This window comes from Oculina patagonica, chromosome 12, assembly GCF_052425735.1.
Source record: "Oculina patagonica isolate OP01 chromosome 12, crgOcupat, whole genome shotgun sequence".
In the NCBI taxonomy this organism is placed as follows: Eukaryota; Metazoa; Cnidaria; class Anthozoa; order Scleractinia; family Oculinidae; genus Oculina; species Oculina patagonica.
The window spans coordinates 972560-1000475 of NC_135769.1; the positions used below are offsets into that span (position 1 = coordinate 972560).

Consider the following 27916-nt stretch of genomic DNA (forward strand, 5'->3'; position numbering starts at 1 on the left):
ATTGAAAAGAAAGAGTTGTCTATCGTCTTTTACTTTTGTTAAACGTAATAGCTTGCATAGCCCGTTTTCTTGCGGTTTTTATCATTGCCTAGATGTCCCTGAGCATGCATGATTTGTTTTGACAGTAATGTGATAACTTTGGTGCCTTGGCAAGTGAAACAAACTAATTAAACCTTTTACGAAAAGACAACTTTAAAATAACAGCATAAACGACATAGTACGCGTATTACTGTCTACCACTTGTTAAGAATGACGGTTGTTCTATAACACCTTTTATAACACCTTTGTCATTCAGGCTGCAACATTATAGTTAGAAGACGCCAGCCAAAACATTTCGCTAACTTTGAGTTAATGACCATTAGCTTACAAGTACGTCTGGCCATGTGATTGTTAATTACGTTGTTCATTTTCAAGAAAAATGTTACATTTTTATATATCTGCATCTCGAGCCATTTTACGCAATCTACCTCCTTCTCTGTTCACAAGTTCATCAAAACTGTCAAATTCGTCAACCTCTCCATTTTCTAAAACCAGAATCATATCACAGTCCTTAATAGTGTTCAAACGATGAGCTATAGTGATAACTGTGGAGTCTCCCAGTTTCTCACGGACTACATTCCAGACAGTTTGTTCTGTGACTGGATCCACATGTGCCGTGGGCTCATCCAAAATGATGATCTTGCTCTGCTGCAACAGCACACGAGCCAAACAAATTAGTTGCCGTTCTCCTACGCTGATATTTGCACCATGTTCCAACAACTCGTGATCCAGCTTTCCTTCCAGACTCTCCACCAATTCCTTCAGTTGCACATCCTCTAAAGCTCTCCACAAATCTCCATCTTGAAACCGCTGCACAAGATCCAGATTTTGTCTCAATGATCCACTGAAAAGGACGGGACTTTGGCCAAGAACGGATATACATTGTCGAGCTTGTTTGAGGTTGATATCCTTTATTCGAATGCCGTCAACCGTAATATCACCATCAGCGTCAGGCATGCGCAGAAGAGCCGCTGCAAAAGATGACTTGCCTGCTCCTGTGCGTCCTGCAACACCGATCTTTGTTCCTCCTTTGATGTCAACATTGATTTTTTTCAATACTTGAGGTCCCCCCGGATAGTAAACCAATGACACATCTTGGAATGCGATGTTTCCTTTGTGTGGCCAGTGTTCCGGAGGGAGACGTTCCACTTTGTATCCAGGCTCAGATTCAATTTTGGTGTACGTCATAACTCGTTCAACTGACGTCATGAAATTCTCGACATCCGAGGCTTTCCTGACAGCAACTTGAGTCATCTCCGAAGTCTCGATGACATAGACAAGTGCAAGTCCGGCAAAAGCTGAGGATAAAAGAGATACGAATTAATATTTACTTCCTCACAAGTTCTTACTTCATCTTGGCGATTTCGTAAAACTTGACTTCTATTGCATCAGTAGTATATCTGTGGTATGAGGATGTTCAGTTTTAGGTTAACTACTGGGCCAAACTCTCACGCTACCAAAACATTGAATAAAAACCATTGAAAAAAGACAAGAATTAGAAATGTTATAGAAGATTAACAGACAACCTACTGTGCGGTATTCAATACTCGCGTTATCCTTTAAAATGTTCCACACTAGTTTATGGAGCTCAGTACGAAAACGCCATATTGGTGCCCCGATTAGGGGCACCAATATGGCGGATAGAAATCGATGAAAACATCTGGAATTCACGTCTGCTATAAAAAGCGAACAGTTCGCCCTCATGAACTAGTAGACATTCAGAAAAACACTTCTCGCAAAACCGCGACTGTTAAAATTTTTAAAAATTACAAGATGAGGTATTTTTTAAACATACGTGACAACCTTTCGGGCGGTAATCTTGATGTCATGTGGCGTGCAGCTCAGAACTTCAAAATTCCCTATCTTAAAGACAAAGGATGCTATCGAGTTGGAAATCTTCAGTGAGATTTATGTATTTAGGACGTCTAATAGCAATGAAAGATAAAAGCTCAGGGGTCTTGCGATTTTTGGTTTAAACATTTTGTTGACGTCATGTGAAAACAAAGAATTCATGGTTTGTAATGTAATGAGTACTACATCATGTCTTCGGCCTCCGAAAAGTGTACGAGACCGTAGACCGACTTTAATTTGACAATCGGAAAATTTTTGCATGCATTTGCCCTAAAACGTGTTGATTATGAAGCGGGTGAAACCAGTCAGTCGGGAAAACAAGCGCCAGTTGATGGCGGAATTGCATCTCCGAGAAGTGACTGGGTCCACGGTTCTCGGCCCTGAAGTTGCTAAGCAACATGGCGTATTTTTACGCGCCTTTGCTTTCGGAGTACTCGTGTGCCCTCGGGCTAGTTTTTGATTGGATGAAAGAATTCGGGAATTCTTCCGATGCTTCAACGAAAATTTACCAAAACTGGCAATTATTCCCCCAAATGCATTCAAGTTACTCCATAATAGATTCTGGTGTAAAACAGAACAACACAGTCCGTGGAGCTATTTAGCTTTTGGATACACCTACCGGCATCTTGAGAAACTAAGACTGCTGCTAGAGCTACTGCACCAGTAAACAGCCCAGTGAGAAGATCCAAGCGTACACCTAGCCATCTGCCACTGGCCATCACCATAATATACGACTGAGTATGAACATCTTGACATCTGCAAGAAGTAAACTACAGCAATTTATACGCGGTTCCAAAAACGCACCTTCAGTATAACTAGCTCTAAGAAATGCTTATCCATACGTTTTCCTTTTAGATCAGCATTGGAGACAAACCTAATTTCTGTTGGAATCCCTTAAGACGGGAAAGAGTCGGGGGCCCATTACCACGAGTTAACAACAGCTAATAATAATAATAATAATAATGTTAAAAAAAGCTATATATAAGTGACGCAACCTTTTACATACCCCTTTTTAAACCACCTTATTGAACATGGGATTCAGAAAATCTGTAACCGGGCGGGTTTTGGTAGAAAAAAGACCTCGCAATCTGGCATCCGTTTGATTGCGACAAGGTCACTTGACCGCGTTCGGGGTTGTCGTATTTCTCATTTGTCGAGAAAAATCCCTCACACTTCTGCCGCACCATTGGTGGTTTGCCAAAGATGGCATTTATTCAACCGGGCTTTAACTAAACACACGTATACTTTACTATATTTGTAATTATATACACATTTATACTTTTTAAATGTATTATAGTAACCATACAGAGTTTTTTATTGTAAATTGTCCATTTTCTGCATTAATTTCCGTGTTGAGAATGGATTCGAATTATGCTCTAAAGCGCTGACGTAACTGCAATTACATACAAAGAATACATGTGCAAGTCAATTAACCTATTTCTGTTGGAAGTCTTCTCATAAGAGGCCATCATTGGCGAGGATACTTGATTGTTGTAAAGTGTTAGATCAATTGATAACGTCAATAAAATACTGCGTAGCCTCTTGTTCTCATGTGACAAAATTGTTATTTCAGACGCTATTTTGTTAGGTACTGGTTTACAGTCCCTGAAAAAAGGCGACATTGACAAAACGTCGATAAACCTGCACGGAACAAAATAGCATATGAACTAATAATTATATTTTGCTCACCCAGAGCTAGATCTACACGATGCTTCATGCCACCCTCTTCTCCCTTAACCACACCCTTTATACATGAATCAGTACAAATGACGCACCTGTAAAGCTGGCCCACGAATTCGTCCTGTCTTCCTCTTGTCCGAATCGTGTCCAGTCCATTCAGGGTCTCCGAAATGTGAGAAAACACGGGACTACGGCATATCGACTCCAACCTTTTCAGCTCTCTGGACGTCTTCAAGTAATACTTTGAGATATACACGACCACAACAATCATCGGGACAACGACCAACAGAAGCCAAGGATTTGAGACAGATGGTATAAGTAATGAAGCAAACAAAAGCAAGATCAACTGAATTGACATCAGAAACATTTTGGGTAGCATCTCGTCCAGGCAGCCAACATCTTTGGAAAAACGATTTAGGATTCTTCCCATAGGATTCAAGTCAAAGAATAAAACAGGTGCTTGTAGAATAGCTAACACCATATTGTCATGAAGACGTTCAGAACATTTAAGAGAAACCAAAAGGAATACGTATGCTCGAATGATGGAAAATATGAAGCAAGCACTGACTAGACAACCATAGATAGTGAAGTTTCTTTTGTCCTTTTGGTCTTCTGGAATTTTCTTTGACAGGAACGACACCCACACGTCAGGAGCAACTATCATCCCTGAAGAAAAAAAGTCATGAAAAAATAAATACGATCTGAAGAAGTAAGAAGTAGTCAATATCTTTAAATCATATCCACGACTTTCGCTGATTATTTCTAAATGAACCTTTTTAAAACCTTTGCGCGGCATAAAGGTAAATATAACTTTGTCTGCATTTAGGCTCAAGGCCCAAAGATAGTTTGTCTGGCCGCATAGTGAATCCGAATGTCCGACAGACAGACAGACAGACAGACAGACAGACAGACAGACAGACAGGTAGGCAGGCAGGCAGGCAGGCAGGCAGGCAGACAGACAGACAGACAGTCAGAGAGAGAGACAGGCAGGCAGGCAGACCACCATATCCAGACAAAGCTATTTATGAATTAAACTAGTGTCTACTTTTTTGGAAGACCGAGATATCATTGATAGTAGAAAACTAAACTGAGGCTTACCTTGCGTCACGAGACACAAGCAAATCACTGCGAAGATAGCCAACCAATGTAATCCACTTCTAAAGTAATTCCAGTAAAGCATTGCAGTTATTTGGCCTATTGTGCGATCTTCTTGAGATACTTGCAAACCTTTCACTTCATTTGCTAACGACATCATTCTATCGCAGTTGTCGGCAACTTCGCTTTCTTCTTCATTCTCCCAAGCAAAGTTCTTTTCATGTTTGTCCATTGAAGCCTTTTCATAAAGCGGGTCAACACTTGTATTTATGAAGCCTTTATCTAGTAGCTCATTGAAAGTTCCCTTTGCCAACACATGACCTTTGTACAGCACAATTACTTGATCGGCTTCTTTCATGTGTTGTCCTTGATGAGAAATAAACACTCGGGTTTTATTGCCAAGTAGGCCTTTGATGCACTTTTCGAAGATCTGTTTGCCAACTTTGAAGTCCACGGCACTCAAAACACGGATGCCATCGGTGCTGAAGTGTATTCCAAACCTGCAACACCCGACAAAACGCCACTCTTCTTACGGATGATGTCGATTTCATGACTGAAAACACAAAAATAAATTGCAAAGATTAGCCATTGATGCCGGACCTGCAAGTTTACGAAAGGCGCTTTACTTATACCCTCAGGGGCACTACAATAGTGGACCTTCCAAAATTAAAATCAACAACAACTGGCTTAAGATCATGGAGATACACTGCATCTAAAATATTGATCTCTATACCAGACGAATCAAATAAGATAAAAACGTATAAGGCTTTTAAGAACAATTTATGAACATTAAACCTCACGAGACTGTGACAATTGTTTTCATAATTTTACTATCTTTACATTTATACTATCTTTACATTTAACTCTTAGCTCGTTTAGTTTATTTTAAATATGAGTAGTGTTTTTGCTTATCTTAGTTTATTTATTTCATGCAATTATATTTTCTATTAATTTTTGGGGAAATAAAATGGTTGCTGTTGTTGTTGTTGTTGTTGTAGCTAGACGAAATATTGTAATTATAACAATTTTAATACGTAGTCGTTCTTAATAATAGCTTAACTTAATTTATATACTTCTAAAAAGTATCTTTCTCTATTTGTATTTTTATTTCGTGACACCTACAAACTACCTTTTTAGCTAAGCGTGCTGACCACATTAATAAAGATTGATTGATTGATTGATTGATTGATTGACTGACAGACTGACTGACTGACTGATTGATTGATTGATTGATTGATTGATTGATTGATTGATCAATTGATTGATTGATTGATTTAATTCCCTTGCATACACGTTTACTGACTATCATAATTGTTTTCTTCTTACCTTCGTATGCGTTTAATCTTTGCTCTGTATTCATCCTCCCACGCATGCGTCTTAATGGCGCGAATCCCAGATACCACTTGGTTCGTCAGGGAGATCCGCTGGTCGGTCACCGCTGCTGTGCGCAAACGCAGTGCACCACTTACACGGGTCAACCCCGCGTAATATGGTACAAGAAGGTACAGGAAAAGGGCTCCCATAAGAGCCTGCCAGCCAATTAAATAGACCAGTAAAAATGGTGTCACCACCATTTCAAGGACAGAGAAGAAGCTAATGAAAAACAACTTGACAGTATCTCCCTCCAACCGCTGAACATCGTTTGATAAAAGGTCAATCACCTGACCCGTTGTAAATTTTGATAATGCATGTTTGCTGAGAAGTAGCGTCTGCAAAACACGACAGGACAAAATTTGGTCATTTAACATGACTTAAAAAGATACTGGTACTCAATTCAAAAAAACATCTGGCTATAAGGGAGACATGTTGTTAAGATAAGTGTCGTTTTCTGTCTAGATCTGGGAAAACCTGTAGCTGTTAATAATTAACAAATCAACCACATTTTTTCATGGTCTACACTCTTATAGACCATAGAAATGACGCCATAAAATGTCCAAAACTTTGCAGTGAAACCACTCGCCTAACGGCACGTGGTTCCACTTGAGTTTTGAACATCTTCTGACGTCATTTCTATGGTCTATAAGTATCTGGAGTACTGCTCTATAGCTGTTCTTACAATCACATTTTCTATCAGCTAGGCTATGTGTTTTTGAGCTTATCAGCTTTTTGCTACACTGAAACCGGATAAAATATAGCAGATTCCTACAGTCATCCTTCTTGCAGATCTCTAAAAAAATTAAATCCCAGACACGACAGGAAGCAAGACTTGTAAGAGATACTCTTCGCATTACAGGACTTAGGACCTTCTTTGTCTAATGTATACTCATCCATTTGTGCTTACCTTTTGGTAAATTAGACCTTTTAAGGCGCTACTCATTTTGATGCCCCACACTTCACATATATAGGTAGCCTGATGGTGAGCAAGGTTTCCGATCACAATGTTGATGCCCATAGCTAGTGCACAACCGTAGAGAAGATAGTTTCCTTGTGGTTCTGCTGACATCAGCGCGGAAATGAGATATCCCAAAAACAATGGTCTAAGAAGATGTGAAATTGAATTCAATGCAAACATGAATGAGATGATCACGGCGTCCTTGAAAGAAAATGTTTTAATGACGCTGTGCCAAAGTTTCGGCTTTTTTCCATTTCCTTTGAACTTAGTTTTCTCTTTATCCCAGTTTGCTTTAAGCAGCTCTGTAACTGAACGGGTGGTGTCTTCATTTGCAAGGGGTAAAAAGTCGCTCTCCTCTAAGATTCGCTCACTGCCTGTCTTGAAGACATTGTTCATCCATTGAAATAAAAGGAGAGATACGAAACTGGCTTTTTCTTTATGGTCATCGGTGGGGATCTTCATGTATCCATTCCCCGCCATGACTAGATCTGCAAGCTAACAAAAAATACCGATTATGTACAAGTTAATAACAGTGAGTTAAAACGGAGAAATCACAGCTGAAATGAAATCGTAAAAATCTATGCTATTTAAATTAAGACCGGGTATATCCAACCCCCTTCACGGTTATGATTGATGGACTATACAGAACAATAAAAATTCGCCAATTGCTCAAAATGTGATCTTTCATTCCTATATACAGAACCACCTTCTCATCGATGATTATCGGTGAAGCAATTCTCTCTGTATTAGGAAGAAAAGCAGATAACGCCGATGACATTCGGTGAAGTAATTCTGCCTGAAAAACTAAGGAACTGAACTCAAACTACCTTTCATTTGCCCTGAGGGTTCGGCGGAGTTATTGAGATTCTGTTTTTACTAAAAGATATCAAACAGAGACACCAATGTTTGGGCACAGCGTTTATTGACAAGCGAATTTACATGTAAGGTCTGAAAGCGAACGAAAGGTCAATAAACGAAAAAAGAAAAGGCCAGGGACCACTCATTGGTGTATGTGTATGCTAAGTGTTAAATGGAGTGTATCCTCCATTCGACTCGAATCTGCTCAGAACACTAAAAACTAATCAAAGTTTAAAATAATATGATTTTCTTAGGCGCTTAGGGGATCATTCGCTGCCTTAATTTGTCCCTCGTCCAGGTTTCTCTTTCAGATAGCCAGTCAAATAGCCTGCTGTTCGAGTTATTTTAAAACAGCAAACCACGCGTAACGTCGGTGCTTTTTTAACGAGAAACGACCTAGAACATTATGGCATCTACATAGTCACAGGTAATCAGCACAGAGCTTCCTTTTTTATTTTCTAACTCCTGTTTACAAAACCAATAGACGTGCGATCGCAAAATTTAGACCCCAAAGAAATTCTCAAATATCTATTGTTTTAAAGGGTTATGTTTTTAACTGTATCGCCTGAATGAACACACGATACCAAATGCAAATTTCCTGCTGAATACGCCCTTGGCAAGAATCATGGAAATCATTTTGTGTTTATCTTTAACCTAGAACTTATATTTTCTTCTTTGGAGTTCGGACTGTGGCTAGAGGTTGGGTAGTTTTCCAAGGCAGAGGCCACATCTTTCTGTCTGCGGGCTCACTGAACTAATTGACGGATCTCATCGACAAATGATAAACACTGTAGAAATCGAGGATTCGACAGAATTACTGAGACATGGTAACAGACAGATATTAAAAAAGTAAAGATTAACTGGTTACTTTCACCATCTACAATACTTATCAGCTTAAACTACAGGACACTATTCCTACCTTAACACCCTTAGATGTCTTGACGTGTTTGCGAAAATCATTTGAATGATTTTGAAGAGTTGGTTTTCCTTACTTACAACTCAGCTATAGACCACAATTAACCAATATTACGTTTTTTAGCACTTCACCTACATACAATGAAAGCAGTTTGACTTCAGATTTACGTCACGCGCCTATCCAAGGGGAACAAGGTCTTCCGACAAAGTCTGTTGCATCTGGCGTAGACACACACACACCAACGATCATTCGTTGGTTTATACTTTCCTACGATCATCAGCACCAAAGGCTCGATCTCGCAAGATTTGTTTCCGTAGTCTCAAAAATTTTAGCCAGCAACACAACAACAAACAACAATCTTTTATTTTGTGCCCAGAAAAATTAGGCGGGGGCACTTTACTTTACCTTCTAGCTGGAAGAAGGGCACAGCAGTGACTCCCTTGTTTAAAAACAACGACGAACTTGGTAAGGTCAACTATAGGTCCATTACTGTGCTTCCTGCTCTGAACAATATTTTTGAAAGGTTTCTGGCAGGGCAGATGTATGAATTTTATCGTGAAATCCTATGAGACTATATTAGCGCTAATAAATCAAAAAAGTTTTATACGGGGGAGGCTCCGCCCCAAGCTCTTACCCCGTACCCTTTTATATACCATTTTGACAGAATTGTACCCCTTTCGTATACCTTTTACTGAAAAAAGGTAACCCTTTCATATACCTAAAAGACTTGGCATTAACTTAGAACAGGACGTTTTCTTGTCATTTTCATGTTGCGCTTTATAAATTAAAATAATACAGCCATAAAGTGCGTCTGTTTGAAATATTTTAATTCAAGGCCCTTCGAAAAACCTAAATGACGGATTTACATACCCTTTCATATACCTAAACTTGTGAAATCCCTACCCTTTTATATACCTGAAGCTTGAAAAAGGTACCCCTTTCGGGCGGAGCCTCCCCGTATAGGCCATTATATGGAGTACCCCCCCCCCCCCCGGGGGGACCATATTCACGATAGCCGCCATGATAGTTTTCATGTTATAATTCAAATTAGCCACGTTACCTGCAATGATCCCGTTTCTCAGAAAATTGGTTCGTCGCAATAGTGAAGTATCTGCGCCATGGAGAATCACATTTGAGAGCCAAGTTATGGAATAATGATTTCATTATTAAGGTTAGTTGGAAAAAAATGCTCGAGCAATATCATGAGCTCGAGGTTGCCAGAGTTTGTTTTGAGGACAGTTTTTTCACCTATTAGGACATAATCACCAAACATTTGGCTGCGCTATGGGTTCGCCTATTAGTGCAACCATAGCCTATGTGGTGATGGAGTTTGAAGAGGACAGGGCGATTTCATCAGCCCCGCACCCTCCACGATGGTGGTACAGGTATGTCGATGACAGCCATGTATGCCTAAAAATGGAGTATGTGCAAGAGTTCCATGACCACCTTAAATTTCTAATACTTATTGATAACATCTGGAATAAGGTTATTCGTCCTACAGGTTTTACATGAATGCTACCCTTCTAGAGAACAATAGAAAAAAACATCAAGAACAATGCCCTTAGCCGCAAAACTAGCTATAGCAACTGCTACACTGGAAGTCAAGTAGAATTACGAGCATCTTACGGGCATTAATTAGGACTACATCCACTGAAAACAAATGAAAAAAATTGAATTATATTTTTTTGTTACCTGGTGCTGCTTTCGAAGAAATTTCTCTTGTCCATTATTTATTTTATCGTATTCGTCAGCGCGTACCATTCATTCACAGAATACAGTAGAACCCCGGTAACTCGAACTCTGAAGGGAAACGAAAAACAGTACGAGTTAGCAGGGTTTTTAGTTATCGGGGTCGATTGAATATTTAATTTGCCACGTTAATAATTGATAGTTTACTGATTTTTCAGTACTTTAGTATACAGTGCAGTGCATATTGAACTTATCTTGTGAGAAACTCTAACACGACCATACATTCTTACGATAAGAGTGGAAAATGGCTGTCGAATACGTGATCCGTTCGTTACTCTAATCAATGGGCAACCGTGGCGAGTGGCAAGAACCGAAATTCGAGTTATCGGGGTAAATTTGACCCAAATTTTGTTCAAAGGAAACAAAATTTAGTTCGAGTTAGCGGGTTTTTAGAGTTATCCGAGTTCGAGTTACCGGGGTTCTACTGTACAGTAGTCTGAATAATTGACGGAGAGCTTAGTAACTACAGTCAATTAAAATTACGGCGAGGCATGGTAAGCACATCGAAATACGTACGAATATTTATAGTCTCTAGATAAATTAACAATTCTTAAAACAAAAAATATGGCAATTGAACTACAATCATAAAATGTTCTCGTGAGGCTGTAATGTAGTATCGTAAAATAAAGGTTTACGAAGCTGAAATGTAATAAGGGTTAAATGATTTATTCCCCTGGTGTGGCTCGATCGTAATTTTTTTTATTTTTTTCTAATTATTTTTAATTTTTTAATACTAATGAGCAACACACAGCAACAGATCTTGTCAACTTGCTTTATGTGTCGGTAAAACACCGTCTCGGGGTCGGGACCGGGGCTGAGGTCGGGGTCATTTTAAAAAAATTGACCCCGACCCCGACCCCGACCCCGACCCCGAGTGGGCGTTTTACCGTCACCCCTTCAGAACAGATATTCACTGAAACGGTCTATTGGGTGCTCCTGTATTAGCCATTATTATTATTAATAAGCATGCTTAATTCACTTTTGAATTGCTCAAAGGACATGCAAAAACAGTAGTTATCTTACCATTTTTTTTACCAATTTTTTTTTTCACCTTAATCAGAATTTGTAATGATCCATTTCGTTTAATAATTTTGTCGTAAAGAATGTTTTATATATCATTATATAACGTGCAATAATTAATTCAGGCGCCAAAATACATTTCAATGATTAGCCGACGATGACAACTCAACCATAACTGAGCATTAACAAATTGAAGTATTTGGCGCCAAAACAGTAGCCAACGTATTTTTGGTCTTTCTGGCTAAACGTATCTAGAGAGTACCTTTCGGTTTTCCGTTTATGGAATCCCATCGATCTGCCGCACTGAAATTGTTCAACAGTCCTGGAAATATGCTGCGAAGTTTTTCCCAAAATATTTTAAAACAAGGTCGACGTGCAACAATAAAAATTCAGGACAATTCAACCATGACTGCCGTTGAACATAAATTTTCGGCGCCAAGCCACTTTTTGACTCTGTGTTTTTGTAGTTAAGAAATACTTGACAAGCGTTTATGTTTATTCTGTTTTTACGCAATCCTGTCGAGTTGCTTACTAAGATGTTTAACTTTCAACACTACCAGAAACTGTGCTGCAATGTTTTCCAAGCGCGCTCGAAGCAAGTTGCCATTTGTGAGTGTAAGTTTGCAAAACAACAAAAGCTCAGAGCTTATTTGTTTATAGAGCTTTACCACTTGGACTTGTGTTTAATATTCTTCAACTGGAGACCCACGAATGTACAAAAGTTTCTGGTGACGGTTAAAATTTATCATAAAGCTGTGCTCAAAATTGTTCGCGTCTGACGTTAAGTATATCTTTTTTAAAGATTTTAATTTCCCTGGCGCGAGGTATTATAAAGACTGTGGTCCGTGGATTCGTTTAGGACTGAAAAACAGAGTTGTAGAAACGACAGATATGAAAAAGTAAAGAATAATTGGTTAAATGAACAATCTACCAGTAAGTTGAAATTACTCCTACCTGCTGAGTTTTAGACGTTCTGGCTCGTTTCCGCCGGACAATCAGTCGAATGAAGGATTATATAAAATTACTTATCTTTACTTATAGCTTAAACGACTGAATTCATTAGCAATTTGAATGTTTACTAGGTAATTGGCATACTGTAAAATTCCGGTTATAAGCCCTGGTACAGCTTCGTAACGGGTTTTGGGTGGGCTTATAAGCGGGACGGATTATATCCGGGAGGGCTTATAAGCAGAAAAATAGGTCACCAAGGGTGACATGAGTCTAATGCCGTATGGCATAGTGATACAGATTGCGCGGTTTTCGTAAGCCGGTTAAAATTGGTTAGAGGTTTGTGTTCGGGAGTTTAATTTAAAATGCTTATAGCAAGCTAGGGGCATCGTGGATGATTATGGATGAAAACGAAACAGTCATAAATGTTATATGCTTCACAAAATTTAAAGTATGAACAGGAGTTGATGTTACTTCTTCCGTATTGTCCGTAAAAGCAGAAACGATTAAACATTTTGACAAGATTGCGTGACGATTTACAAAAAGCATGTTCATTAAAACAAGGGTTGAAGAACTTCACATCGTTTTCTTTCAGATTTTTCACCATTTTGATGATGACTCTTGAAACAGATTTTGCAATAAAAGCACTTGAAATAGTGACTGTTACTCCATTGTACTGTAAGCACTTAGTGACAGATTTTCCTAAAAACGGGTGTAAATGCTCACGTCAATATAATGATGACCTTTTGAACGCTGGAAACTAGGCAATTATTATCGAGCTACCATACACAGGAGCGAAGACTGTTTATCATGATGTACAAATTTCGCGAATCATCACTTCCATATCAATGTAACCATTTTATGATTTTTCTAGCTGTAAGAAGAACTTAAGATCTCTGAGAGTCGTAAAAGCATGAAATTCGATTTCAGTGTATGGCAAAGGCCGGGACAGTGTAATACTGCAAAGCGGCCAAACAAACGCATTTTTATTTAGTCGCGTAACTTGATTTACATTTATCCATGTACATCTTTTTATTTTTGAAGGTTTTTGTTTGCACTGTAAAGAAAAAATTGGTCAAAATTCGAATGACTTAAATACAAAAACCGGGGTAAAGTTTTCTATTTTTTAAAACAAAATAAATATTTGGTCGCATTGTGTAAATAAACGCGAGTCGCCGTCGAAATATTTTTTCTCAAAGACGTCTTGCTTTTTAAGCAAGACGAAAACACAAGTGCTTAACTGAACTGAAAACGAAGATTTATTTTCACAAAAAGCTTACAAATGTCCTAACTGGAAAATTATTTCGTCCTGTTCAAGTGTTGAATAATCGTGACTTGAGAAAGAACTTTTAATTATGCGTGGGAACACGTGTCGCTGATTGGCTGTTTTTAATTGAAACTAATCGTGCGTGTCCGTACGGAGTCCGTTCTTGCAGCTGATCATTGTTTTCTACATTACAGCGAACGATTATCGATCCCGAACCATTCCCTTGGGATTGCTAACAGCTTTTTTGTTTCGTTTCCTCAGAAACGATACGGTATTATTTTGGCTTCGATGTCAACTATTTACACAGTGAGGGCTACTATCCAATCAGAAGAACGGTCGTAACCACAAAGTAAATACGTTTGACTGAAGGCAATTAATTTCGTAAAAACATGTTCTTCAAATATCGGAAAGATATTCTCAGCATGATAAAAAAATATTGAGAATCGTTGCAAACAGAAATATCTGACAACTGCAATGGTTTTAAGTTTAATTAAAGCGATGTATTGTAAGAAAACTAGAGAAAGCTCCCGTAGCGTTTAATTGTTAAGTAAACATTCTAGCGATTTTCTGAAACGGAAGTAAATTTTCACCAATCAGTGTTTGCAAGCGCAAACAAAAAAGGGATGACTTGTCGTGTTTGCTCGCACGGGGGGCTGCTATCCAATCACAAGAACGGTCGTAACCACAAAGTAAATACGTATGACCGATGGCAATTAATTTCGTAAAAACAGTCATGTTCTTCAAATAACGGAAATATATTCCTCAGCATGACCAAAAAAAATTTAGATTCGTTGCAAACAGAAATATCTAACGACTGCAATGGTTTTAAGTTTGACTAAAGCGATGTATTGTAAGAAAACTAGAGAAAGCTCTCGTAGCGTTTAATATTATTCTGAAACGGAAGTAAATTTCCACCAATCAGTGTTTACAAGCGCAAAGAAAAACGGGATGACTTGGCGTATCTCGTGTTTGATCGCACGGTAGAGCAAGTGCGCTACAATTAAGAGAAGTGCATATTTGCAGGTGACTTACAAAGTTAATTTCACTTCATGTAACAGAGGAATGTATAAATGTGGGAGATTGCCCTATTCTATTTGTACAGGAAAATTTCACGGCATCTTCGACGTCACAAACAGCGCGAATACACGCAAAATTGCGTGGGTTCTCGCGTGGATGTACCCGGAATTGCGTGATCAGTGTCACGTCGGCGTCGCAAAAACATTCGAGTCTGCACGGAAAGTTGATAAATAAGTTCTGCTCAAAGTTTAAATTTTGTATGGACAGTATCGTATAGCAAGGTGTGCAACTGCCGTGTCGAACTAAATTCGTCTCCTTAAATGTTGTAACGCTCAATATTAACTACCGTTGCAACTGCTGGTGCAGATTTCTGAGATTAAATTAATGATATAAACATTATTTGGATTATTCAAAGCCATCGCGGTCTGATCGAAACTCCACAGTATCGCCAAAAATGCAAATCGTTATTATCAGTGTTACCAATGCAAGGCTGTTACACTGACAACAGATGCAACTTGGCTGTGTCTTATTCTGTGGAGATAATTTTATATTTGCCGGGAGAGCGTGCAGCGCGGATCGAGCAAAATACAATCCTGGTACGACTATATATAACATATAACTTTCTTTAAACTTGAATTTTGCTTAATTAAAAATCCTTGTTAAAAATCTGTTATGGTAGCTTTTTACATTAATTTGCTTTGGTTGTTTACGTGTCTTTGTAAAGTGACAACAGGCATTTCATTTTAAAGAAATGGCTTCGAAACAGTGTGCTTATCTCTGTTCTTGTCGACCAGGGTTTTGGTTTGTATGAATTTGGCATTTATTTGATTTGAGCATGTGATCAACTCAGAGAAGTATATACCTCAAGCTTTTTGTCAAAAGGTAATAATTTCATCTTCGATTAAAGTGTTGTTTTGCATTTTATCAGAGATCAGTAGTCACAAAACACTTTATTTATGGAACTGATTTATTTAAGGATTGTTTGTTTCAAAAAATAAACCATTTAAATTAATTGCATTACTCTGATCTTGCATTTTACTCTTGTGGTTTCATGTTTCCCCACATTGATAGGAATATATTTAAATATTTTCTGTAAGTTATTTTTCCATTCATGTAACATCCAAAGTTATGCTATCGGGTGCCATTTTTTTGCTTAAAAGCAAAAAAGTGTTCTGCAGAAATAAAAAAAATCATTTTAATTTTCACTGGATGAGTAAAAACGATAAAGGCAAGCTCCCTTCACTTAACTTAATTTGGAGATAAAGACATATGCTATTTCTATAAAGAGAAATATTTATGTGTTACTTGAACTCTTGAAAGCTAAACGTAATGTCTCCTTTACATAAAATCGACAGTAGGTGTAAAATGAGAATTTAAGTTACTACTGAATATGAAGTTCTTCTTTTCATTCTGCACTCGTGCATAAATTCGGCAAATTTAACATACACTAGGACCTTCTCCAAATTAAAGTAAACCCCAAACCCACCTCTCCTTAAGTGTTACACTATTCTTACCCTTCCGCAATCAGGAAACGAAACACTATTTCTTTTTGAAATAGCTGCTTGTTCATATAACAAAGAGTCTAATGCGCATGCGCAAAGCGCACGCAAGCATTAGACTCAATAAAAAAACGTTTCGAAACGAGCCACGGGAGTGTTGATCGAAATTCGTTTTTAAGTTAAAACGCATAATAAGGCAACATTTAGCCCTGTTCAGTACTGTCATCCGGCAGAGAGCGGCTTATATCCGGGGGGCTTGTAATAGGATATATTTTTTTGTTTCCAGGTAGATGGGCGTATAACCAGGGAAGCTTATAATCAGGGAGGCTTATAACCGGAATTTTACGGTACCCTTTTATATTGCCCGTAGCTTGAGTGCTATCACATGTATTGTATTTTTGTTGAAATATGTATTATGTGTTGGCTCTACATATTTTAGATTAGATGGTCAAATCCAACGTTTCGAGAAATGTTTTTTTTTTTCTGAATTACTCCAGGTAACTCTGTGTTACGAGGTGTTTTTAAGTTACGTAATATCTCATTGCATATTGGTAAGCGTGAAGGTCAGTATTCTTATTTCAAGTTTGAACGCGACTATTATGATCATATTTTTAGCCCTGGATATGGCTTTTATTTGAAAACAAGAAATTTAATCAAGAATTAGCCGCTAACTGGCGCGGGTTAGTTCGATATTAGGGACCTGAGCGTCACATCATTGACAGAAGCAAAAAACGCACATTATTATTTATATTCAGTACTATCAAACAGACAAAAATGGGTTTGCAGCTCGAACTGTGAGTCCGAGTATTTAATGCTGTTCTCGTCAAGTTCAATGTTCAAGCGTACAAAACTGAAACACTAAACAGATTTCAAACCTATACGCCGCCTGGTACGATAACCCAAGAACCCAGTGGGAAAAATGGGAACGTGCTCCCAACCAAATGCAGGTGCATGAACCTTTGGGGGCTAAAGGTGAAGTACAAAGATAACAAAAGTGTATAAAATAAAAGTTGAAAAGTTCGAGAGCTGATATGAATACATTACAACCATCAGCCCTTATATACGTTACAACAATGGAGTCAATTAACTAAATAACGGCTCACGTGCGTTCATACCAATAAGAAACTATTTACATTCTCTTTCACTGCCACTTACAGTTTACTTCCGCCGAATGTAAATACATTTATTATGCTTGATCCCCAATCAGCATAAATTGTGATAATTATTCATAGCTAGCTGTGTTCTGACTCTTAGTATTAGTGTTACAGCAAGGCGCCCAAAAGTGTGACCACTTTTAATTTATTCACATTCTTTCGTGCAGATTTAATCCAATCAAAAGCCGTGGATAGCTTGCAGTTGACTTCTGATTGGATTAAATCTGCACGAAAGAATGTGAATAAATTAAAAGTGGTCACACTTTTGGGCGCCTTGCTGTAAGTCTTAGGGTTTATGACTCTTAGTATTTAATGAGTGATACCCTTTTCCCACTTTTTGTTCCGTTTTCCATATCCGTAAAACTAGACAGCCCCAATTCCTTTTCCCTTTCTTGCTGGAAGGGAATATATGTAGAATATTTCGTATAACCAGGCCTTCGATCCGAGAACCTTGTTAACCTCCTTGGAAACAGCAAAAAAATCTTTGGCCCGAAGGAGACTTATAATAACAATCCGTTAACTCTACCGCTACCATTTGCCCATCACAGAGGCCAATCCGCTCTCCGACTGTCGCCGTTGTGTATACAAAAGTGTGGTAATAAGTCAGATAGCCTAGATAGACAACTTTATTTAAAGAACGTACCAGAATCACTGATAAACCTGTAGCGCTCTATTCTAACAAATTATATAATACTTCAAAATACTAAAGTAACTGAAAGCGAGCGCATTTGGTTAATCGAGAAAGCTACTTAGAGTCGATCAACAAATGACCAATCAGACAGCTCGTTATATCTCGGTTTGCTCGGTCAAGCTTGGAACTTGATCGGGTACTAGAGTGACGTCAGAGATCAAGAACTGGTGCCGCCCGCGCACCACCTGTTAAAACCACCTAAAGAAAATTTCCTTCATTCCTGAGCCTTGAACGCAGATTTATGTTACTTGAAATCAGCTATAGTATAATATAACTCCCAAAGATCTTTCAAGATTGCTGTTTGTCATTTTCTGCTGAGGATTTATTGGTTTAGAGAAACGTTTTCTACAAAGGAGTGCGCTTTGCGAGGAAAAATAAAGCGATTGACCGAGGTAAGTCACCAGTTGGTAAATTAAATTTAAGTAGAAAATTTCATGTTTGCTTTCTGGTAGTGAAATTTGTTTTAGTTTTATGACTTCAAATTGCTTCGTAGTTTTTATAACGTTCTCAGTATTTAGTATTTAGTGTTTAGTATTTAGTACATTTAATAGAATTTCCCTCGAAATTGTGACCAAGACATCTCGACTCGAAAACAGTTAAAAACAACCATCACCGCGCGCAGTAATCGTTGAAATTAACTTGCGTCAACGAACTGCCTTTTGAGTCTTGTGATCAGTTGGTATTTCATCGTAAATTCGACGCCCTCTTTCCCGAAAACTCAGGAAAATAAATTTATTAACTTTTAACCTATGAATATGACTCGATGTAGCTACAGATAACGAGGCTGATACACACTTCTAGTACGACGATAGTCGTCTACACTACAAGGTTGTCATTAAACAACAAACTGCTATATTTAGCACAAATTCCAACAAATCCTAATAGCGTGCTATTAATTTCTTATAGACAGTTAGATCCCGTTTCTGTAAGGTTACGTCATTCTTTATTGGGACATGGTTAATAAGCTGGAACATTTCACTAAAGTAGTTTGTGCAGATCTCTCGAGTTAACCATAGCATAATTTAAACTCAGGCGATTAAATTCTTTTTCTTTAACGTTTAAAGCATAATGTAATAAGGTAAACAGTAACGACCGTTTGTAATATTATTAAGCTGTAGTCCTTATTTAGAGCAAATTTTCGATAAACCGTTAAGCACCCTAAACATTCACGCTTGAAGTCACCGGACGCGGGAAAACAATTTGAACTCTGTGAATATCACAACTACATGTTGTTATTTAACACCACGTTTCCATGTTTTTGAAACATTCAACGTGCTAAGTGATCTAAAAAGAAACTTTTTTTATCGAGCTTTCGTATTCGTTCAGCTCTAAATACTCCCACTAATAAACACCTCTTGTAGCGGTTGCACTTTTACCAAGTCAAGGCCCGATGTCCAAAGACCAATTCTCCTTTCTAGGCCCCATATATAGGCACACATTTAGAGAATTGAAAGCATTGTTACTGTTGTCAAAGTCATGTAGGCCGTCCTTAATTCAGCAAAGCGGGACAACAACAAGGCTTCGAGATATGAAAAAACTCCGAGACTTGAGGATAAATGTTGGTGTTGGAAACACCCATTCGGCCAAACCTCCAAAGAAAAATTGTCATTTTTGCTAGATCACACGCAAACCTGAGAGGAGTTGAGTTAATGTTAGCGATCGATGCACAGGATTTCGCGTGCAAACTTCGATTTGAGCCCATTGCTACAGTCTATTTACCTCTAGAGGCAATTAAGCACATATAAGTAAAAAAATGCACTCCAACTATCGGGTAAAAAACGGAAACGGGCTTATGCTAGCATTTCTGTTAGTCAACTACGTTAGGCATTGGTTTAACGAATCTTCCAAGATTCTTGTTAAACCACAGAACATTTAAATTTGTATTTGTAATGAAGCAAAGTATCACTTATAACTTGACCTGCGATATGCATAGCAACAAACAACAGGTTACCTAACATGTTTGAATTACCACCAGTTCTTGTTTACAGAAGGGTACTATGTGGATGGCCGAGAGCTACCCGGGTAAATTCAAATTTTGTTCTTTTCCAAACAGGTTTACCTCGCATGAGAACAGGGAAGAAATGAGGTTACTCTACCTTATTTCTGTGATAGGGTGCGTTTGTACCTCTGTTTATTCAGGTGAGACTACTTAAATTATAAAACTATCGCGATTATTTTTTTCATGATTAACTTCTTAGCTCCTACAATCAAAATATCAATAATTCTTGTTGAATGCCATTTTAAACATAACTTCTGACAATTTAGTGGTACGTTAAAACGATATCTCTTAAAAAAGTATTTTCCTCATTTTCTTCTTTTGTCGGCTTGCCTATGTACATAGTGGATCAAGGTGTGTTGATCGTTTTGGAAATAAGAGTCATTATAATATGGCTACAATAGTACGCGCGCTCTGATTGGCTGCTGAGCGGGCATTATTTTCTTGTAATGACCGGGCATTATGAAAAATTTTCTCGGCTCGGCGGTTTTTATATAATTTTTTAAGTTGTGAGTAAAAGCTACTAGCGCAATTGCAAGAACGACAATAAATACCGACAAAAAGTAACTATCTTTTTAACAACTGAAAGAAAAATATTAGCATACCGATACTTCTTTAGTATGAGCGACGACGAGATCCATGGCCACAGAGAGCGAGAGCGAGTTTCACCTCGGTGTTTTTTAGATATTTCAGTTTAGAATAGCGCTAAAAGGCCATATAAAAAATAACTTATTAGCCTCGTCCTTTCGGTCATTACAGGGCAATCTCAGACCTCGGCCTTGATGTATTGACCTCGCTATCGCTCGGTCAATACATCAAGGCCTCGGTCTGAGATTCCCCTGTAATGACCTCACTCTCGGTTAATAAGTAGTATTGGATATGCCTTATAACTACACAAGAGCTTACCAGCTAGTGCGCTGATGTGTATTATTTCATTTGTTATTCATTTTCAGCACCACTTGATGTTCGTGTTGCAAGAGGTAAATATGGCCTTAAATTGATTTTGTCTTGAGACCGTATTGTCAGTTCTAAGGACAATTCCTATCCGTGAACTGTGGATGTTCATAAATACATCAACTTTCTGTGGTGGTTCTCCACCTTTTACTGGTGCATTTTTCTTATGATCTGTTAGTTCTTTATCTAATCCCAGAATCATTTATCTGTTACTTAGAGCTCTCTTCAAGACTCCATAGAAGACAGGTTGCGAATCAAGGTAAGATCTTAAACACGCGTTGGGTTTCGCTCGGTCACTAGCTCCTGCCTTCAATCACTTACTCACTTATTTCACTCTGTATCAGGTAGCCTATGTCTTTAATAAATAAATAAATAAATAAATAAATAAATAAAGCCTTTATGAAGGATTTCATTCAGTGTTGGCCTTGAGCCTGTCGCATTTTACTGTTTTCCATGTCAGGTTACACTCATTCATCTTTTTTTCACTGTCCCTCTCGGAGTACAGTCAACTCTCTCTTAACGGACATATCTATGAGAATAACAAATGGTGTTGGTCCAATATCAGTCATTTTACTGTAACTAAACTTCCTATGAGACGGACACATCCCTATAAGGACGGACGGTCGTAGCCGGTCTCGACAGTGTCCGTTTTAAAGATAGTTGACTGTTTATCATTTGGGTAGCCACGTCACAGTCCCGATCTCATTTAGCATGTGATGCACTGATCTAGATACCGAAGATGACATTTTCCAGACGTCCATCAAGAACTGCTTGCTAGATGTTCTCCGTCCTTAGTTAAAATTATCGGGAAATCGTTTTTTACGTTAAGAATAAGCTTCCTTCGAGGTGAGCGCCCTCTGGGAATCACCATTTCATAGCACGACGGACCACTGAGCTGTTTTATGCTTTGCAGATATCTTGTAATTGTTTCCTTTTCTTAAACCGACAAATTAATTTACAGCTGTATACTCACAGCTGTATTTAATGACTTGCTAGGACCGATAGTTTTTGCGGATCGGCTACATTGATAAATGTTCAGATGTATATTTTAAATTAGGCTCAGTTTCATCAATTGTTTTTCTTTTTCAAGGATACCCTGGTTACCCAGGATACACGACCGCCACATCGCAGTACTATTCAAGCCAAAATGCCGCAACACAATCAGGATCCATTCCATCACGTAAGTACAGAATAAAAGCTGTTGGATGTAGGATACATTTTGAAAACTGTAATATAAAGAGACATAATTTTAAGGGTTCCTAATCCATGTGTATTTTATTAAGCAGATTGAGCTGCTTATATTCAAACCAATTCTGATTTAAATCGTTCAAGTTACGTTTCATGTACTTTGTAGAGCCTTTAATCCGTAATACCAGTGTTGTCTTTTGTAAATTATAATAGTTTGCAAATCTTTGTCTGCGATCTAACTCAGAAATAGTTATATGGTTGAATGTTGCCAAAAGTCTCGTTTCACCAGTGTTTTACAAGACAGATTTAACAATCTAAATCTAAATTCTCAAGGCGCTGCTAAGCGTTCATAGACTGTTGTAACATTTTTAGCAGTCAATGATCCTGACAGTCTATCTAATGCAGGGCCACATTTACAAATCTATTTTTCGTTATCCAAAATAGAAACCTCAAACTCAGCTGGTTGGAACAGCAGTCCCGAAGCAACGGTTGCCTCAACTGCAACAACGCAAAGTGGACAACAGCAACTAGCAACCCAAACTGGTGCTCAAGCTGGTGTCCCTGTGCAAGCCAACTATTCAACAACCCAGCAATCTTTAGGATCTGCCGCCTCATACATCAACGGCAGTTCTTCCACACAAACGGTGTCCTCGCCACAATCATTACTTAGTTCGTATAACTCTGCAGCTTCAGCTTCAGCTTCATCGAACTCGACCGTAGATAACGGATATCCGGTGTATTATGTGTCAAGTTATGAAGAGCCCAAAACACAACAACCAGCTTCGCAACCTGTGTCAAATGCAACAGCTAACCCATCTGTTCCGTTGTCAACACCGATAAATAACGCCTCACAAAGTTCAAATGATAATAGCTATCCAGTATACTATGTGGCCAGTGCTGCTAACGAACAACAGCAATCACCAGATGTGAGCAACACCACTTCACTCCCTGCCACGTCAACCGAAAACGCATCTATGGATAATGACACAAACAATTATCCCATCTATTACGTAAGCAGCAATAACGAGGTAACGTCGCAACCGCCAACAGCTACCACAATTAATACCACCAATACACTGGTGGATACTTCAAAAGGAAATGTAACGTTGAATGTAGAAGCTGACAGCTATCCTGTGTATAATGTAGGGAGTCCCAAGGTTGGAGAGGAATACACGAACCAAACATCGACGACTAAAGTTATTAATTCACCTGTTTCTTACAACATTATCAACAGCACATCAGCTTCTCAAGGTGTTACGTCTCAGCAAAATGTTGACAACTCATCCTCTGTTACAACACCATCTACAAATTCTCATCCATCAGCAATGAGTAGCAACTATGCCTCTGCACCAGCAGCTCCGTCTGCGTCACAGACACCTGCGTCGGCTCCGGCATCACAGCCAGCAACCACCTCCTATAATTATCCTGCGTCCCCCCCCCAGACGAGCAGCGTAACATCTTCATCGTCTACGCCACAGCAGACGTCTAGCTATTACGGCTCTCCTGCAAGCGCTCCATCTCCAGCTGCTTACCCAGCCTATGCAGCGCCTTCAACTTCTGCATACCCCGCACCAGCGCCAGCTCCTCAACCTGCACCAAGTTATTATGGCTACCCTGCCAGTCAAGCATCTGCTGCCCCATCATCGTCACCGTCACCTGCGCAATCTCCTGCGCAGCCGGTGGCTGGCTCCTATTCTTCAACCGCTGTATCCCCGGCTCCGGCTCCAGCACCAGCGCCAGCACCTACTCGAATCTCAGGTGTATCATCTTCTCCTCCATTCCCACCAGCATCAGAATCGTCGTCGTCTCCTGGACAAAATCAGTCATCTGCCCCCGCTCAAGCCTTTGCTGCACCATCAACGTCATCGTCACCTGCACAATCCCCTGTGCAGTATGCATCTAGCTCCTATCCTTCAACAGCTGTATCCCCGGCTCCAGCTCCAGCCCCAGCTCCAGCACCTACTCGAATCTCGGGTGTATCATCTTCTCCCCCATTCCCACCAGCATCAGGATCATCTTCCTCTCCTGGAAGAAATCAATCGACTGCACCCGCTCAAGCCTCTATTTCTAAGCCATCGTCTTCATCGTTGCCAACGCTTAATTCGGAATACGAAAATGCCTCGTACATAATTGCAACGCCTCCAGAAAAAGACACAGTCTTATTTCTTCCTTCTCCCTTGCACCCGGTTTCAACAGAAGACACCAGAGCAGACAATTCCACTTCTGATGGTAGTTATATTCATGCAGCGACACATGCTTTAGCTAAAAATAGCACATCTCAGCAGATCAATGAAACATCTTTGCTTAATACCACTGTGACTGAAATCCCAATACCTGCAAATGCTACGTCTATCAAAGTCGTATCCTCAAACGTTACAATTCCGGCATCGGAAATAGCAAACTCGTCGGTTGCTATTATTCCCCAAAACATCTCTTTTCCTGGCTTGGGCTGGCTTGTAAAAAACACTTCTTTTAGCAACATAACGTCCATCTCTAATTCTTCACTGGAGCCTCCTCCTTCCACCCCTTCCCCGGCAAGTCCAATCAGCTCAACGACTCCAGTAACGCAGCCAGCACCAACAACTGCACCGATAATCGAGGTATCACCATTTGCTTCTGATGCCCCTATAGTACCTTCGCATTTACATGAGACACTGAACATTCCGTTAGGACCACAACTGAATTCTCCCCCGGTAGTCATGACAAAACCTCCTCCATCACACCTTTCCACTACACCTCCACCTGTGCCTGTGGCTCATCACGTGCCAGTAACAACAAAACCGCCTCCACCTGTCGTTGTTCATACCACTGCCAAACCTAAAGCAAAAGAGTGGGGCTTTGGAGACAAGTATTTAGGTATGTTTAGTAATATATACACGTATTTCAGACGTGCGGTGTATTCATCAAGTTAACCTATTTTGGCTCCTACCTTGTGCAGGGCCGTAACTAGCAAGGGGGCAAGACGAGGCACTTGCCTCGTCTTGATTTTAACCCAAAATTAAAAACAAACTAGTTTTGTTGGCAAAATAAAACCCAGTTGAAGAAGATTGATTTTTCTCAAGAAATACCTTATGAAAAATGTATAAGAAATAGATTCCGAGCTTCTAGTTCTTCAAATTTTCTGGAGGGCATGTCCTTAGAACCTCCTATCAAGATATTGCCTCGTCTATGCCAAAGGTCTGGTTACGGCTCTGTTGTGCAATTTTGCTATATATCAATTATTGCCTTCATTTACTCCTGTTTACCTATATGTGCATCGCCGGACCCTATAATTTGCACCACGATAACAAATTCAATCCTTGCACGTCCAATTATTACACATTACCTATTTTAAATTGATTTGCATTGGACAGACATGGGGGCCTAACGTTCTCTTTTGTTCTTGTTCTTGCTAATGTGAATTGTTTAATATACGTTTCTTAACTTTTCGCGTTGTTTGGTGACCAAAGAGCCTTCCACTCATTATAACAAACTAAGAAGAAACATTTTCCATCTTTTTTTACAGAGACTGCCTATAGGACAATTGTTATACTCGACCTTTTCATAGCCTAAAATTGCAGTGAATTAGTTATGCCTCGATCTCACTCTGTTTTAATCTTTTACTTGTACGTGTATTTCGTTTGAAAACTGGTTTCCCCAATTTATAACTTTTGTTCTTTTTTATAGCCTCTCAAAATCAAAGAGCTCGTCATAGAAACGTCATATTTGACGGAATTGCAGGAGACGCTCAATGTAAGTAAAATACATATCAGCTAAACTATCAATGAATGACGTTTCCAAACTTAAATATGAGAAGATGTTTTACTCTCTTTTGATACCTAGTTAGTGCCAAACATTAATGCTACGTCATTGTAATTTTGAAGCACAAAATAACTTATGACAACCTTCTAAGAGCGAACAGAGTTGACCAGACATTTTTGTACAATTCATTGTTGATGAAAGTTGATAAGTTAGATGATTAATAGTTAATTAGATAGTTAGATAATTAAGTTGATTAGAGTCAATTCTTATTTTGGTTTAGCAAGTAGTCCTCCTTTAAATTGAAAAAATATGGCCGGGATAATTCAATTAAAAAATAAATAATGTGATTACTCTTACTAAACACCGTAACTAACAATTGTTACTTGTTTCTGTCTTAACAGCCTTTAGCAATTATCAAGTCTTAAGTCATCAAGAAGTCTTTTTTCCAAGACATGGAAGAAAGAGAAGAAGCTTAACTGCAACTTAAAGCCTTCGACAAACAAAAGAAAACATGTCAATACAGGGATAGTGATCCTTAGTTCTCTAAAGTATTAATCAACTGAACTGTCGAATTGACTTGGAAAGTCACAGAATGTATATTGATCCTGTGTAAATAGCTCATATACCTACAAAGTGTAGTGTTTGTAGTGCAGTGTAGTTTGTGGACATGTGACCTTGAACTAATACCACGGTCAGTGGCCTTGTGAAGTATTCCACAAGGTTCATCCCCGTTTAAGATTGTGTTTCTGGTGTGGCTCGGGCCTTTAAGTCACTTCTGTCTTAAAATCTTGCGAAATCGTGAGGCCAGCAAAGATGTAATTGACAGACGATTTACATCTGCCAGTAAACTGAATGGTGGGTCATACATCGGTGTCAGAGAACGAGTTTACCGTATTTAGACATAGCAAATAGCACTGGGAAGCCGTAAAAATGGAAAGAAAGAGCGAAGCCTTAGTGTTGTGTAGTTTAAACTAGAATCGCATAGCCAGGAGAATTCTCGCCGTCTGATTGGATGGACTGGATTCGGATGCGTGCTTCTATTACTTTCAGGCCGAAGAGATAAAAGATTTTATGATTTTGTCTTGTGTTGATGAGACGGAAACTTCCAATAGATGTTTTTAATAAAAACAAGAATGATTCGTTAAATACCAACATAAAACGATGTTTTTTTTTTTGTCAACCACGAGGTTCAAATAAAGTTTTTTGATAGATTTAAGCTTTATTGCGATTCGTTTGCTCCTGATAGTTGATTTGGAATGGCTTCCTGAGCGCGCGTTAAATTTTGCAACATGCAAAACAGACAAGAATGAAGTTTGTTTTTTTTCTATTTGAAAAAAAGGCTATGCGATTCAAGGAAAATCCATCACCTGACTCGTGAATTCCACGTTAAATTTTACTCCAAAACCCGATATGGCACTCATCTCGAATTCCCTTCGCAGGTAATTAATTTTTCTATAAAATAGAACACATGGTTGTTTAGTTTCCACCTCAGAAATGAAATCCTTTATTTAAGCATTCAGTCGTGGTGTTACGGTATTTATTTGCGTCAGACAAGACTGAACACGTTAAACAAAACTGAATAAATGTTATATTTTCTTCATGTGTGTTTCGTACTTTGTTCTGTGCTTATATTTGCATACTCTATTGGCTCTTGTTCTACTTCATTACATTGTTGGCGCAGTGGTGAGAGCGCTCGCCTCTCACCAATGCACTTGTGGCCCGGGTTCCATATTTTCCCGGTGCCATACGTTAAAATTGTTGTTGCTTTGCGTTTCTGCTCCGAGGGTTTTTCTACGGGTTTTCCGGTTTTTCTCCCTCCACAAAAACCTACACCTCAAATTCCAATTCGATCTTGGATGCCTGTACAGGTCTCAACAAGCTCCTGAGCTCTTCTGTGTAACGTGGTTAAATGAATTACATT

General features: G+C 38.9%; 3 protein-coding genes across 3 annotated transcripts; 1 reads left to right on the top strand and 2 right to left on the bottom strand.

Annotated features, from left to right (window-relative positions):
• Nucleotides 1-7: 7 nt before the first annotated feature.
• On the bottom strand, nucleotides 8-5123 carry LOC144633726 (ATP-binding cassette sub-family C member 4-like). Its single transcript, XM_078492585.1, has 4 exons — nucleotides 4669-5123; nucleotides 3666-4236; nucleotides 2510-2646; nucleotides 8-1337 (listed from the first exon to the last, which is right to left on the bottom strand). Exons 1-4 carry the CDS (start codon nucleotides 5021-5023, stop codon nucleotides 430-432), a joined length of 1971 nt encoding a protein of 656 aa, XP_078348711.1. The 5' UTR covers nucleotides 5024-5123; the 3' UTR covers nucleotides 8-429.
• A 1-nt stretch (nucleotide 5124) lies between these two features.
• Nucleotides 5125-8858, bottom strand: LOC144632352 (ATP-binding cassette sub-family C member 4-like). The gene is made up of 4 exons (XM_078490979.1): nucleotides 8775-8858; nucleotides 6947-7492; nucleotides 5992-6374; nucleotides 5125-5218 (listed from the first exon to the last, which is right to left on the bottom strand). Exons 2-4 carry the CDS (start codon nucleotides 7475-7477, stop codon nucleotides 5125-5127), a joined length of 1008 nt encoding a protein of 335 aa, XP_078347105.1. The 5' UTR covers nucleotides 7478-7492; nucleotides 8775-8858.
• Nucleotides 8859-18348: 9490 nt separating this feature from the next.
• On the top strand, nucleotides 18349-27759 carry LOC144632967 (uncharacterized). The gene is made up of 8 exons (XM_078491723.1): nucleotides 18349-18508; nucleotides 20170-20255; nucleotides 21066-21092; nucleotides 21284-21325; nucleotides 22157-22246; nucleotides 22699-25110; nucleotides 25921-25986; nucleotides 26397-27759. Exons 2-8 carry the CDS (start codon nucleotides 20198-20200, stop codon nucleotides 26480-26482), a joined length of 2781 nt encoding a protein of 926 aa, XP_078347849.1. The 5' UTR covers nucleotides 18349-18508; nucleotides 20170-20197; the 3' UTR covers nucleotides 26483-27759.
• Nucleotides 27760-27916: the final 157 nt, after the last annotated feature.

What these genes read in the sequence shown, in the direction of transcription:
- LOC144632352 (XM_078490979.1), bottom strand. Translation starts at nt 7,477, where the DNA reads ATGGCGGGGAATGGATACATGAAGATCCCCACCGATGACCATAAAGAA. An exon ending in AAGGTCTAATTTACCAAAAG is followed by an intron (nt 6,375 to 6,946) that starts GTAAGCACAAAT and finishes CGTGTTTTGCAG; the next exon opens with ACGCTACTTCTCAGCAAACA. An exon ending in AAGATTAAACGCATACGAAG is followed by an intron (nt 5,219 to 5,991) that starts GTAAGAAGAAAA and finishes TTGTGTTTTCAG; the next exon opens with TCATGAAATCGACATCATCC.
- LOC144633726 (XM_078492585.1), bottom strand. Translation starts at nt 5,023, where the DNA reads ATGAAAGAAGCCGATCAAGTAATTGTGCTGTACAAAGGTCATGTGTTG. An exon ending in TTCGTGGGCCAGCTTTACAG is followed by an intron (nt 2,647 to 3,665) that starts GTGCGTCATTTG and finishes TACTTCTTGCAG; the next exon opens with ATGTCAAGATGTTCATACTC. An exon ending in CTTAGTTTCTCAAGATGCCG is followed by an intron (nt 1,338 to 2,509) that starts GTAGGTGTATCC and finishes TTTTATCCTCAG; the next exon opens with CTTTTGCCGGACTTGCACTT.
- LOC144632967 (XM_078491723.1), top strand. Translation starts at nt 20,198, where the DNA reads ATGAGGTTACTCTACCTTATTTCTGTGATAGGGTGCGTTTGTACCTCT. An exon ending in TTGTACCTCTGTTTATTCAG is followed by an intron (nt 20,256 to 21,065) that starts GTGAGACTACTT and finishes ATTCATTTTCAG; the next exon opens with CACCACTTGATGTTCGTGTT. An exon ending in AAGACAGGTTGCGAATCAAG is followed by an intron (nt 21,326 to 22,156) that starts GTAAGATCTTAA and finishes TTCTTTTTCAAG; the next exon opens with GATACCCTGGTTACCCAGGA.